Below are 15,917 nucleotides of genomic sequence, written 5' to 3'. Positions count from 1 at the left end.
AATACATATAGGCCCTGTTTGGTAAAAAAATGGCCTATAGGTCAATTTTGGTTTATTTGACCACTATTAATTGTTTGATTTAGTTAAAATATCAATATAAATGTTTGGTTAATTAGCTTTTTGCAACTTTAAAATGCTAGAATTCAAAAAGTTACTCCAAGCAACTTTTTCAAAGCTTTTTGAGAAAAAAAATTATACCAAACAGCTATCAGCTAACAGCTAATTTACCAAACACTTTTCTACAATCAGTTAATGTTATCAACTAGAGTGAATTCCATTTTTGGTCCTACTGTTATAGCGGCGTTTTCAATTTTAGTCCACCTTAATTTTTTTTGCCACTTTATAACCACTATTATTGAATGTGTTCCACTTTTAGTCCCACCGTTAGTATTTCCATCAAGAGGCCGTGTAATCTAGGGGTATTTTGACCTTTCTTCTCATCCAAGACTATGTTTGACTAAAGAAATGAGAACATTAAACCTAAAACCTAAAAAACCTCGCTAGCCCATGTTGGAACAAACGAAACGATGTAGCTTTGGCTTCCCATTCTCGTTGTTCAAAGAGCCATCTTCGAATATCGGAGGAGGAGGACGAAACGCCTGGATTAAAAGAAAAGAGACAAACATAAAAAGACCAAAATACCCTTTGATTATACGGCCTCTTGACGAAAATATTAACGGTGGACTAAAAGTGGAACACATTCAATAACAGTGGTTGTAAAGTGGCAAAAAAAATTAAAGTGGACTGAAATTGGAAACGCCCCTATAACAGTAGGACCAAAAATAGAATTCACTCTTATCAACTATTTATACCCTCTAATTAACACAATCAGCTAACAGCCATTTTACCAAACAGGGCCATAATCTAACATAATATATAATACACATAAACCCTTAACATAATACACATAAACTCAAGTGTTAAAAAAATAAATAAAAAAAAAACTGTAATGTGATTGGACAGACGGAACGATGTCCGTCGCATCAACTCCCCACCAACTTATAAAAACGTTATCGTTTTAGGCCAGGCCGCACAATGCATTGTGCGCCTTGGTGCACGATATAACGATTGTGTTTGCGGATTTGGAGTGTGGTTTTGTTACAAATGTTTGGGCTACCTATGGGATGATTGGGGGGATGCAAGGGGGGTGGGTATGCGAGAGTGGTTGCGGGATAAGTTTGATAGGTTGTCACAATAAGAACTTTGTCATTTTTTTTGTGAATACTACTGATTCTATTATATTGTAGTATCTGTTCAAACATACTTTTTCAACATAATCAAGCACAAAGAGTCATGACCTTCCACATGGAAGAGGTCACTACATGGCAGCACAAGGTGCTTGGCAAGAACTTTGTCATTTTATTACTTCATTTGTCCCATTTTATTTATTTTGTTTACTATTCATTGGTAAAACAAGCTCTTTTTTGAGGGGAAAATAAGGATTGCATTAATAATCAACCATCGACGAAATACAGGTTGGTGGAATAGAGAACCACATGATTCGCGTAAAACAAGCTCTTTTTTTCATTGCTTTTTTTTTTTTGTAATTTTTAATTATTTTTAAATTAAGTTTTTGTGTTCAATAGTACTTTTAATGTAGTTTTTAAATATATAAATTTTGTATACTAATACTAAATTAAATATTGTGAAGAATTGAATTAAAATTAACTTCAACCAAACCTTGTTAATCGGACCAGAAAAATAGGGGACGGAGGAATTTTAATGTAATTTCTAAATATATAAATTTTATATATTAATATTAAACTAAATGTTATGAAGAATTGAATTTAAATTAACTCTAATCAAGCCTTGCCTAGACAAACAAAATGGGACGAAGAGTGGTTGCGAATCCCAAGGGAGGTTGTGAGAACTGCTTAACAATTCAAATTTTGTTGTAACATAGTGACTAGATAAAAGGTTTAACAATGATTATTGCAACAAATATTTAGAATTTCTTTCCGCAATATGCCTTATTTTATTGATTGCTCTCATATTTAGTTTCACCAAACAGCTTCTTATTGAAGGCAGAAGTTACATTTACAACACCACAACTCTACCAGATGACTTATTGAGTTTGTCTCTCAGAGGACTGGACATATCTCCTCCAAGCTGCAGAATGCAAAATGAATCAGAATAATAGCTCTGCATTTCGTAGTTACAAGATTTCTATATAATCTAAACAACTCTCACCTTTGTCCCAGGCACTCAATGATATCCCCAGTGAGTGTGGATCTCCTCTTGTTCTCGAATGCAAGGGCTGCCGCCTTTCTCAGTAGAGCAGAGCCAGCGATACACCCTAGTATTGTAGGATTAGTGACCGATTCTCCCTTAGCAGCTTGCTGGCGTGCCCAACATAGAAATACAGCAACGCTGACAGCAATAACAATGAAATATGTGTAAAACCAGCAAAGAGCGAAGTTTCAATTTGGCTATTTTCTTCTTCTATCCCCAACCCCAAGGGCCCCCGACCCGACAGAGCATGTGAGAGGATGTAAATCACGCGGAGAGCGGATGATGGCCTCCCGTGCCCCCAACTCGAGGCGCGGCTGGCACAAATGCAAGTCCCTAGCGACGTCTCAATGGCTCAGCAGACAAGGCCAAATGTCAATGCGCACAAGGGATCTGCTCACTTTGGGCATTATCCCCATATTGCCATTGCCGAGCTTTGAACATTGGTCTCTTCTCCCAAATACTGCCTACTGAACCAGTGAGCTAAGCCCGTGCAAGCAATTGGGCTATTTTCTATTTTGGCTAAAGGGAAATGAGGATTGGACATGAGAGTTGAGACGTCATATATGTCTCAGGACCGTATGCTAAGTTATACAATGGAGAAGAAGATGATGAAGATTACCAACCTTCCTGAAAGTATATCACCCTGGCCACCACAGCGTCGAGGGGAGCCATATATGCTCACTGAACTAACTGCAAGAACCACAAGGAAATATATACGGGGGATGAATATTTTATGATAAGTTGCAGAATGCATAGAAGTATAGAAGATACCAGTCAACCAAATGAAACTTCGCAAATTCACTACCTCACTAAGACTTTAAAGCATGAAATACCTGTTTCACCATCGCTGATTAAATCAGATTTTCCTTTCCGTAAAATTGTCACGCCACCAATCCTGAAAAATGCAGCATGACATTAATAAACTATATGAAACTTTGGATAGAGATAAAGCTTCATAAGAATCCAACTTAATAGGTAATTGGTCTATCTCAAAACAGGGTTAAAAGATAACAAAGATTGCACAATGTCAATCGAAGATACTGTATCACACTATCACTACTCTTTTCAAAGTGGAACAATGGTTAAGGCAGCAACAAGGTTTCAACATCTTCAAAGTACAATAGGAAGGGGCGAGGGAAAAGGGCATAGTTCTTCTCCTGAAGTGGTACCTTAACCATATTACATTACTTCCAATTGATAATCCAACATAAACATGCTCAGCTTCCCAAGGAGGAAAACAGTTTTTGCTCAGTTTTGACACAAAGATTTCATATAGGGATATCATACTATTAGGGAAACTGTTATTTCAGCAAACAAGGAAAGGGAGAACTTACCCATTAACAAGGGATTTTAATTGTTCAGTTCCATTTTGATCATTAACTTCAGAATTTAGCACACTTTGAACAAGACGTTTATACTCATTTATGTTGGGTGTCAGCACAGCCAAAGGATAGCCTCTAACCAGATCAAGACTATTTGTAACAAGAAAGAGTCCATCCTGAAAAAGAAATCACATTCTGTAAGTAAATATCATCAGATGCGATACATTACAACATAACTAGGCTTTTGATGAAAAACGAATATGAAATATTTTCACTAAATTATTTCATACCCCATCTATAACCATTGGGACACCACAATCTCGTGCATGCTTTATGATGTTACTCACGCAGTCCTGAGAGAGTAAGTGAAAAATTCGAAGGAAGTCAACTCAACTACCCAACCGATGGAAAGATATCAATAAACAGTGCATGGATAATGAGAAGAATCTTTTTGTAGGTACCAAACTAATAACACCATATGATTCCAAATTGAAACTTGCAGTGTGAGATTTCTCCTAATCACAAAAAAGTTCTAAGAAACATAAGATCTTGGATTCCTGTCCAACTCAATCAGATGTGTCTGCTAGGGGAAATGAGATTAAATATCCTACTATCTATTCCTTCTGTTCTATAGGAATTAGCAAGTGAATATATAATAATGGACCTGCAAATTTATCTCCCTCAGATGTAAACATATTAAAACAGAACTAGTCCTTCAAGTTTATCTCCCTCTAATGTATACATACTAAAACACTACTAGTGCTTAATGTTCATTTCTTCAAATTTCATATTTTGATTAATACTCTGTATGTGCTTTTATGCCCAAATATATTGGAAATTTAATCCAATCACACTACATAGGCCTTACTTTGAAGAACTTTAACTTAAAAGATGAATGGTAGATGCAGGGAACAACCAATCCAAGACTGTATTGGAATTACAATATCTAATTATGTTTGCAGCCAGATATGTATAGCAGAAAAATAAATCATCGAGATAAATGAATAGACCAACATCACATCAGGAGAAATGGATCTCTTCCAAGATATGTACAGCAGAAAACTAAATCATCAAGATAAACGAATAGACCGACAGCACACCAGGAGAAATGGATCCCTTCCGAGACCTGGACCAATAACTAAGCAATCAAATCTCTCCATCCATTTATCAACCTCTGCAATCACTTTGGCTGATATAGAGCTTTTATCCTCATCCCTGGGAGAGTTCATTCAAAAATATCAGAACACTAACAAATCTTCTCCTTCTTCAGAGGTAATTGTGGAGTCAAAAAGGGAAAAGCACCAGGTTGGTATTAAAATCCTAAAACACATCAAAATTTGCAATCAGTTAGTAAGTATTTAAGACTCACCTAATGCTGTAAGATTCTTCTAGAATAGGATGTACAATTAACTCAGGACTATAGCTTTTTATAACTGGAGCAGCATCTTTTGTGCAAAATACATGAGACAAATCTGCACCCTGGTGAAACAAGTAATCAAAACAAAGTAGCTCTCAGTTACAATTTGACAACCTTGTTGCAACAAGGTAAAAATAAAGAGTTTTGTGCGACATCTATAATACAGTTATCAAGAGAAAGGAGGAGTGAAAGGCTAGCGGGAGTGGACTAACAATTTTCAATGCTGAAATAGCAGAAAAGTATGGCGCCCCAGTGTACTCGCGACACCCACCTACAACAGCTATCTTACCTGATTGGCAAAGAGAGATAAGGCATTAACGATTGGCGGCACGAATCAACCCTTGATCAAGTGCAATTGCAATGAAATAAAATGATGTCTCCTCTAAGTCTCTAACACATCAATGCCTATAACTTTCCAGTGTAATAAAAATATTACAAAACCATATCAATGATCTCAAATAGTCAAATTTGATATAGATTAAAAATATTTATAAAATATTTAAAAAAAAAAAAAAAAAAAAAAAAAAAAAAAAAAAAAACACACACACATCATGTTTCATACTTCAGTATAACCATATTCCTGATTCATGTAAATGAGATTTTAAAAAATTTCACCCTAATTAGTTCATAATCCTATTGGCTTAATGTCATGCTTCTATCTAGACACCCTCCATCATGAAAAACCCTAGGCAACTAGCTATCTGATTATTAAAGACCACGCAAGTGCAAAACAGATAATTATGCAATATTCACTTATGAGATCAGAATAGTAGCTTAGAAGCCAATGCTTTCCACAAATCACAAACTAAGGAAACAACAATTCCATTTTAAAAACTAACATATCAATTTTCAAAGCATATATATGTAATCCCATGCTCATGTCTCTCTTCTATTAAGAATCATAAAAAAGACTGCAAGAGATTTCACCAGCTTGGCCTTTGTGCTTAGTTGAGTCGAGATTTGGGGTTATTGATCGTAAAACGCTGACAGCATCGACCTCCAATCTAGCCCCAATGCTCACTACAGACTGCATTCTAATAGTATTCTGATAGCCACAATTCTTAGCTTTCCCAGCTAAACCCCCCAAACACCTTAGCAAGAACTGCAGCCTTCTAGTTACAGCTGCTGAATTTGCCAGCGTTAAACTACTTCCAAATCAAAAGCTTCAGAATATCAATGCAAGAACACAAAACAATGAGTACAGTACTGTACTAAATTCAGAATATATTCACGGACAGACATTATGAGTCGGCACTGAACCGAAAAACGAGCAAAGGGAGCTTACAGAATGCGGATTCCGGTGGCTGAAGAAAGAAAGATGTGAGCTTTTCTTAAGTTCAAACTTCAAAGCGGTGGTTTTGTCTTCTCTGGAAATGCTGAACTGTTAGATGGTTTTGGAATTTAGGGGTTTGGAGATATTATTGCAATCAGCTCCTTGAAGTTCCAAATATTTTTCTTTCAAAAAGACGTTCCAAATATTTAATATTCCCAAAATCTCACATTACCTTCCAGGAGGTAATCTTATTACCTGGGGTAATCAAAGATTCCGTGAACCAAACGCCCCCTAAGAGTAATGTTAGAGACATTTAGGCACGATTGGTAAAGAACGGAGTAATATTAGAGAAATTTAGGCACTATTTGGTAAAATAGTTAGTCTATCAGTTAATTTTAACTTGTTTAACTTGATTAAAAATCTCATTGTTTGGTTAATTAATTTTTGAGTTAATACCCAAAATCGTCCTCGACTATAGTGGTTTTTCTCAATTTCGTCCTAAACGACTTTGGTGACCTAATATCGTCCCAGACTTTTGTGTTTCGCTCAATTTAGTCCTCCATTTGTTATTCCGTCAAATTGGTGTTAAATAAAGGGACAATTCAGTAATGTCAATATTGATCTCTCTTTACTATCAACTTGTGAAGTGCGAAATTCATCTTTCTTGTACGAATTGCACCCAGAATTACTCCCGGACCTGCAAATCAAATTTTATATTCGCAGTTTTAGGAGTAATTCTGGGAGTAATTCGTAAAAAAAAAAAGATTTTGCAGTTCACATGTCTATGAGTAAAGAGATGCCAACATTAAAATTACGGAATTGTCTATTTATTTAACACCAAATGGACAGAATAACAAATGAGGGACTAAATTGAGCAAAAACACAAAAGTCTGAGACTAAATTGAGCAAAACACAAAAGTCTGGGACGATATTAGGTCACCAAAGTCGTTTAGGACGAAATTGAGAAAAACCACTATAGTCGAGGACGATTTTGGATATTAACTCATTACTTTTTTCTAGTAACGTATTATTTCAAAATGCTAAAATTCAAACAATCGATTAATTTTTTAATAAATTCATTTTGCATATAATCAGTTATTAACTAACAGTTAATTTACCAAACATCTTTCTACAATCAGTTAATACTATAAACTAATCAAACTAACTAACTCAATCAGCTAACAACTATCAGCCAACATTGCCCAACAGTTATTTACCAAACACCGCCTTAATATTTGTTTCCTCTTAAACTGTGGTAAGTGGCAACATATAATTGGTATCTAAATTCTATTTTAAATTAGGCCATCAGCAGCAATAATTTATTCCCAATTGCAAAGTTGATTTGGAATTTTTTTTTTTAGTGATTATGTGTACTATTAGAATTGTATCTGTTGCAATTTGCCTATCAGAATTACAACCACAATTCTGTTAGCTTTTATGTTTTTTATTAGAGTTCTATTACATAAACTCTCAAATCATACTTCTTAAATTTTACTCTCTGATGTGGCAGACACTGATATGCTACTTTTTTTATGGAGGTCCCAATACAAGTGTCTACATCAAATTTTATGTGTGAGAGTAAAAGTTGGGAGTAGAAAATTAGAGTACATGTAGTATTTTCCTTTTTTGATCTTTATTACTTTTATTATTATTTTATTAATAAAAAATAAATTTTTAATAAGTTAATGTGATAGTAAGGTTATTTTTTGAAAGAGGATAGAGAATTGCATAGATGGAAGAATGAATAGTGAATAATTATAAATTCTGTAATGTGGCATTTCGAAAGTGAGAGAAGATTGTATGATTTCAACTAATTATGGCATCCAATGATGGATGCCACATCATCATAAGAAAAAATATTAGAGGTGAAATTTAGGAGGAAAAGAAAGTATTTTCCTTGAGTTAATAACCAAAATATTCCTCAATTATGTCATCATTATTAACTAGTATTCTACCCGTACAGTTAGGGTTGTGCAGAAACCGAAATAATCGAAGAACCCGACCGAACCGAAGGCCTGTTTACCAAAATCAGTGAAAACTGAACCCGAAGACTGAAAGCCGAACCCGACCGCAAAACGACGTCGGCTACTGAGGCTTCGGATTGGGTGATGAATTAATTCACCCGACCCGTCCGATTATCCGATATAGCGTAGGTTACCTAAAGCTGTATTAGATACGACGTCGTTTATACCTACTATATATATATATATATATATATATATATATATATATATATATATATATATATATATATATATATATATATATCTGTGTGTGTGTGTGTGCTGATAAGCTTTGAAACTTCAGATCTCTCCTCATTTTCGAATCGCGCAGTCGAAGCCTAGGGTTTCTCCGTTTCTCTCATTCTCTATTTCTCTGATTCTCTAAGTCTCTGATACTCCGTTACTCCCAGTCTCCCAGTCTCTCAAGTCTCAATCTCTCAGTTCCACTGTTCCACAACCACCCGTTGTGTAGTCCAGTACTCTGGTGGTCTAGTCTCAGTGTCTCAGGTGTGGTGGAAGCCTTTGTAGTTGTTGCTGGTGATGTGAGCCTGTGACCTCTACTAGTGATATTTGTAAAAAGAAGCCCTTATTCTCTGGGGTATCTGTGAGAAACGAAGTAAATCTTCTAACCCTAGTTTTTTAAATTTGTATTTGTGTTATTAAATACCACACGAGATTATAAAATTTTGAATTTAAATAATTTCAATGTACTATTGTACTTACAATATAAACGTAATTATGCAAATCACACATACATAAAATATTATTATGCATAGTCCAAATATTATATATATATATATATATATATATATATATATATATATATATATAAAAGATAACCATTAATATTATTTTTCATCTAAATAAATAAATAAAACATAATATCTACAAATCTAATAAGAGTCAATAATGTTAGGCCCTTAACTAGAACAAAAAAAATGTTGGTGGTATTGTTTCTTAAAATGAATTATTAATATTATTTTGATTTTATTATTTTTTTTTCCTTAAATAACCATAAATTCTGTTAGTATAAAATTTAGTAACGGAATATTTCATTAATTATTTATTATTTTTAACTTACCCATTAATTTCTATAAGAAAGGTCTTATGTTCGAACTTCATCCCACTTAAAGTTGGCATAATTGTTAAATATATACTACAAATATGTTAAAATGTATTAAAAAATATATACACAGTAATAAAATTTAAAATAAAATTTAGTCAAATAATTAGCCCGACTAAATACATAGCATTCAAAGAGTATAAATTAAGAATTTTGAAAATCATTTGATTTTCTTTCTTTTTAAAAAAATAAATAAATAAATTTAGGTAAAGATTTTTTTTTTCATTTAATTAATCTTGTTTATATTTCTGTTATGCTTTTGCATTATTTGAATGATTCAAGTCATTATGGTATTAATATTTTTGTATATATATTTATAACTAGTAATCGTCTCGTGCGATGCACGAATTATTATTTATTTGACAAATTTACCAATTACATTTTTGACATCCTCTGAATTATCAAAGAAAGTAATGGTTGTGGAAACAGAAAAACGTACTTGAGTTCTTGAGCTTAGAATTAGTTTTATTAAAAATGTAAGTATAACTATACAATGTAATATTCAATATTTTAAAAGTTTAATTATGCTATTATTATGTTCATTTTAAAGTTTATTGTTACTTGTATTATTATTTGAATTTTATTATTTTTTTGAAAGGGATTTGAATTTGAAATAACTATTTTAATTATATAACTAACGTATTTAAATAAAACTTGTAAATAAAATAACAGGCAATATTTGTCAAAAATCTCCACCAAAAACTTATTCATTTGCTTTATGTAAGAGCTGTATTTATTTTATATCTAATTTCTCCTCTTTATATATGTGGAGTCAAATTAATTATAATTAAGGTTTAAATGAATATATATACACAAATTATATTAAATATAAAACTTTACCAATAAATTTGAACACAATAAACTTTTTCCCATACTTCATTATACTTTAATATATATATATATATATATATATATATATATATAGCTATAATAATAAAGTATAATTTATAAAATATAAATACACATAATAACTTCAAAAAAATATGTATAAATACATCTACCCACATAATTAATGCATTCATACTTGCTAATCTTGTTTCTATCAAAATGCATTTACACTTTGGTGGGAAAATCATGGGTGCACAGGCTAAGTCTATAACAATCCATCAAAACAACATATTGTCTAAGGCACACAGGCCACATCTATCTAAGGCTCACATGCCCAAAACATAACAACTAAAGGGAGGGGAACTACACTAGCTACCAACTTCGACTAGCGCGCTCCACAACTAAGCAAAACCTGTAAAAGATGAGGGATAACACCCGGTCAGCGAATAATGCTGGTAACCCATCAATACGCGTTAAATAGCATAGTATATATATAGATATAATCAAAGACATTTGGAACTGAGGAATACAGTATATAGTCATTTTAAAGCCAGAAGGAGATCAACATCAAAGACTCATCACATTCTCAACAAGAACGAGGATCATCAACCTCAACAAGACAACAAATCACAAACAACAAGGGGCGACATAATTCTAAATGCAACCTACCGTTCACAAGGTAGAGTTCATCATAGACGTGCATATAAGCAAGGAAATTCACATTCACATAATGACACATTCATGTTTCAAGTTCCAAAGTTCCAACCTTATGCCCTGTTCAAACCTAATGGCTACCCCCGATCTTATCTTAGTTCCAACCGTTACCTCCTAGTGCCACCCTGTACTTCTAAGTCCAACCTTATTCCGCCTGGGACCATCATCCCCCACCTACACCGCCAATCATTCACCGCCGAACTCTCAGTACACGAGGATACCATTAAATATCATAGTCACAAACCACCGATCATGTGAGCAAAGCTCAAGTAACAAACCACCAATCTCATTCATATTCACATACACATAGTCATAATCATCAAGAAGACTAAGGCCCATCAACAGCCTTAATCAAGTATCAACCAAGGGTACAACGATTTGTACAAGATCACACCATAAAAATCAATCAAGAGATCACAACAAAGACATGAGACAATACTCAACAACAAAGGATTACAATCCAACATCAAATGATTAACAACGCAAGTTGTCAACCCCAATAAGAAGGAACAAACCACACATACTAGCATAACAACATCAAACTAGCATGCTCAACAAGCGGGTAAACCTAAATGGTTCCAACGAACCTTCAAGACTCACATTAGCCCAACGAACAACAAGGTTGGACCCTTAGCACGATTCAAGACACCAAATCCTAACATGGATTCTAACACATCATTCTAGACATACGAAACATCAAGAAGACTCACAAAGAACTCAATAATCCAACAACGGGAGGTCAAAACATCAATACCAAGAAGAAAAGAATCACGGGGAATAAATCCCCGCACCAACAACATTTGTTCCTCGCGAGTGGGGCCACGGGTAGGCCCCCACTAGTGGGCCTGCCCGCGGGGTACAACCCTGATTCATCACGTTCCCCGCGTGTGGGGTAGCGAGTAGGCCACTGCCCGCCGTTCCGCCCACAGGGTACACCACCTGTACACAAATTTTCCCTTTCGGGGAAATTCATCAACAAAGCTAAGTTCAAGTCCAAAACACCCAAAATCTCACACACAACAAAGATATGACTTGAACCCAAGAAATAGCCAAGCAATGACATTTAAGAAACCTAAATGCAAGCTCTAAACATGCATCATCACAAGATCATGCATCAATTCTCACAAATCACACCAAGAACATCAAATAGAAGCCAATAATCATCATTTATGTAAGAAAATGGGTTTTGTATAGCATGGGTTACCTTTGTAGCTTAACAATTTCTCCTTTTCACCCTCATAAGCCTCTTCTTAGAGTTCCTCTTCTCCACCAACTTCTTACACAAGCCAAAACACAAGAAATATTCTATCTTAGATAAAGACACCCAAAATATGGCTAAAAACACTAAAAAGCTATGAACCTTACCCTTTCCTATGCTTGGGAAGAAGAAAGTAGGAATCTTGGAGTGGGATCTTGCAAGGCTAGAAGGTTCTCCTTTTTGCTTGAAGAATAAGCTAGGTTCTTTTTAGAGAGATGATGGAGAGTTTGGGACTTAGGCTTGAATGAGAAATGAAAGGGATGTCTTGCTAGGGATGGCTTGAACAACAATTCATAGGTGGAAAGTCACTTTTACCCTTACTAAGGTTGGAAAGACAAGAGGGAAAAGGTACAAACCATAAAGCATAAGGTACACTTATTTGACTTAAGTGACTAGTCAATTTCTAGTCCCTCGACTATTAAATTTCAGGATTTTTGGAAGGAATTACCATGGAAGGCTAGGATTAATTCCTCAATTAATGCTAATTATCATTTAGATTTACGGGGTGTCACATCCTCTCCCCCTAACAAGAAGCTTCATCCCCGAAGCTTGGGCACGACGGGTTTGACAAAAAAAAATAGCAACGAACCAAAGATGTAACACCCCTAAATTTCAAGATATTTAAAACTTATAAAATGAAGGCGAATCCCTTGATTGAATCCCAAATAGAGCATAAAACTATCCATAAGATTCGGGGTGCTATGCCACACCTAGGTTTGAGAACCTAGGTGCACAGGCTAAACTAACTAAGCATAAGAAATCCTCAAATTAATATTCAATACAATCCCAAGGCACGCAGGCCAACTACTGAGCTAAGACTACTAAGCTAAGTCCAAGGCTCTGACTAGCGCACTCCGAAGCTAAAGCTCGTCACCTGGAAAACATTCGGTATAATAACCGTCAGCGAATAATGCTGCTAACCCACTCCAACGCGTTAAGTACAATATAGATAGATATAAGAAAACTCATTTTGAAATAGGGATACATATATACTTACGGGACTCTAGTTTAAATCCAAGATCAAGACCCAATGCATATTAACAGACTCAATATCATAAGATAATCATAAGAACTAATATGCGTCCTAAACATGCAATGCAAGACATAACAGGTAGATAATCATGCAAATAACGAGTAAATGCAACTAAGGAATTCAGTACAATCAATTAGCAAGTAGTCAACTAAGTACACAATTCATCATCAACCCTTATACCAAGTTCCAAGGGTAGCTCCCCTCCGTCCTTATATCAGTTCCAACCTATACCTCTAGGCCACCCTTATATCCCCACCCCTTATGCCTCCGAGCAACTACATGCCCCCACCGACGAACCCACCTTTCAACCACCAACATATCAAGATGGTGCCGCAGTGCCATTCAATGATCCGCACCTCTAGTGCCAATATCAAGGGGTTAGCGCATATAGCTCTAACACGACACCGCAACACTTATAACCTGACCCATGCTCAACGGCAAGAAAGTCTAAGGTGGGTATGTGCCTTTAGCACAGTCACCGCTACTGCCTGTACCTTTAGTACAATGACCGGGCACAAGTGGTACCAACCGCCAACAGTTTATTTTCCACCAATCACAATCGCATCATCATCAGTCACACTGGTCATTGCGCAATGACCACGATACTCATCATCATCCAATCAATCAACACATAATCACATAACAAGCAAGACACAACAATAACAACACGTATCACACATAAAATCCTAGAATGATGCCTAACACACCAAACGAGACTCATACACGACAAACGAGGTACAACGGGACACGCGGAAACATCAAATGGGGGAAAACACCACGAACCATGCCGGGATTCCAGCGGGTAGGTGACGGGTGGAGGACCACCCGTCGGCGGCCGGGTACTATTCCAGTGGGTGGCCGGCGGGCAGACCACCGCCCGCCGGCTGCCTGCTAGAACAGTGCTTACGGGCAGCGGGTAGGTGGCGGGTGGTTAATCCCCCCACTGATACACACGCAACTTTTGGTTCCGGGATCTCTCGCGGAACCCGAAACCATGTCCAAACACATTCAAACACATAACGACAACACCACGCATTCAAGTAACGAAATTAAACCAAGAATCACACCAAATATAACCTAACACGATTTCTAAACATGCCAAGACTTAACATAAATCACATAACGATCCAGGGACATCTAGAATCACAAGAACATCAAGAAATCTATATGCAAGGTCCTAAACACAAGTCCTAGGCTAGACTCAACACCCGATCATGCAAAATCCCACCCAAATATACAAAGAATATCATAATACGAAATCCACGTTATAACCCTAGGGCTCTAGACATAATCAAAATACAAGATCGCTCATATAATTAATCATAGTATCAAGAACATCAAGATTATCACATAAACATCAAGATTATCACATAAACACCAAGATTATCATATAAACACAATATAAACCCTAGGCAAAGCTCTATCAAAACTCAAGCACAGAATCATATATCAAAGGAGCCAATGAATAAGATATAGCAAGGAAAATAGGTTTTGTCGAGACATGGGTTACCTCTTAGCCTTAATCAATATCCTTGGCTACAAAGGTTCTTTCTCTAAGATCTTATTTTCGTGGATTCTCCTACGTTTTGATGGTAGGGGGGGATTCCTCTGTAGGTTTCTCTCTAGGAATATCTCGTGTGGTAGAATTAACTATGGTAGGGTTTCTAAATGCTTCCTAAGTCCCTATGGCCTATATATAGATTTAGGAGTCCCAACTAGGGTCTGAATAGTAAGGATCCACTTATCCTATTTTTTATAAGATTAAGGATTTGGTTTAAGGATAAGGGTCCATGATCCATGGTGGGCCACATCAATTAATTAAAGGGAATTCTAACCAAATTAAATTCTTTCTAATTATTATTAACGGAATCAATTAAATAATTAATCCGGGGTTAGAGGCCATAACACGGGGTGTTACACCCCCCCCCCCCTTTACAAGGAGCTTCGTCCCCGAAGCTCAGGCACAGATTACTCTTTCATCCTTAGATGTCATGCATTTGGCCTCCTGATTAAGGTAATGTTGCTCAAATGTGTCATTTGATGAGGGTAGAGTGGGGTTTGATTAGGTCGGTGGCAAGTAGTGTTTGAGATTTCGGGTATACCTTGGCTTCCCACTCCCGAGCTTGAAGCTCCACGCGTGCCCAACATGGTCTCGATTGCCGCCACTCTCCTGTCCAATGAGCTCATCGCGAGAATCAAAGACGAGAATCCCTCATCCATGATCTGATTCTGCCTCATGAGTTGCACGAGGATGCGCTCATTGGTGGTTCTTTCGTCTCGGGCTTCCGCGTTTCCCCTTCCTTGTGCGGGTTTAGGCTGGCTGGGCTCGCTTTCTTCTTCCTGCTCTTCGCTTTCTTGCATTTCCTGTCTCATTTTCTTGTTGGAGATCTCCAACTGATCCACTAGTACTCGTCGTTCTTCGGGGGATTTCAGGCAAACCTCCTCGAGGGTGATGTATTGTCCCTCTCTGACATAGTAGATGTCATTGCGGCAGAGGTTTTGGGCATTGAAAACCATTCCACCCATGGGTTTGGCTTCAGTCCGGCTTAGGTCTACTCCCTTTCTTTCCATGATCCAACTTAGGATCATCTCGTAGGGTATGCTGAGCCGGTTTCTGGATTTACAGAACTCCATGTGTTTCAACATAAGGGCGGGTAAGTTGAACTTGACCTTATGCTTAAGGAAATAGGCAAAGGTGCATTCCAAGCTCCCCA

General features: G+C 36.3%; 1 protein-coding gene across 1 annotated transcript; it reads right to left on the bottom strand.

Moving 5' to 3' along the window:
* Positions 1–1,929: 1,929 nt before the first annotated feature.
* On the bottom strand, positions 1,930–15,576 carry LOC109192142 (ATP-dependent (S)-NAD(P)H-hydrate dehydratase-like). The gene is made up of 12 exons (XM_019342733.1): positions 15,306–15,576; positions 6,257–6,296; positions 5,899–6,116; positions 5,184–5,260; positions 4,924–5,033; positions 4,655–4,769; positions 3,845–3,907; positions 3,567–3,730; positions 3,066–3,127; positions 2,856–2,922; positions 2,191–2,370; positions 1,930–2,109 (listed from the first exon to the last, which is right to left on the bottom strand). The coding sequence occupies exons 1-12, from the start codon at positions 15,574–15,576 to the stop codon at positions 2,082–2,084; spliced, it is 1,395 nt and encodes a 464-aa protein (XP_019198278.1). The 3' UTR covers positions 1,930–2,081.
* Positions 15,577–15,917: the final 341 nt, after the last annotated feature.

Source organism: Ipomoea nil, unplaced genomic scaffold (assembly GCF_001879475.1).
Source record: "Ipomoea nil cultivar Tokyo-kokei standard unplaced genomic scaffold, Asagao_1.1 scaffold1769, whole genome shotgun sequence".
Classification (NCBI taxonomy): Eukaryota; Viridiplantae; Streptophyta; class Magnoliopsida; order Solanales; family Convolvulaceae; genus Ipomoea; species Ipomoea nil.
The sequence above is the reverse complement of the archived record's forward strand: the minus strand, read 5'-3'. Positions and strand labels throughout refer to the sequence as shown.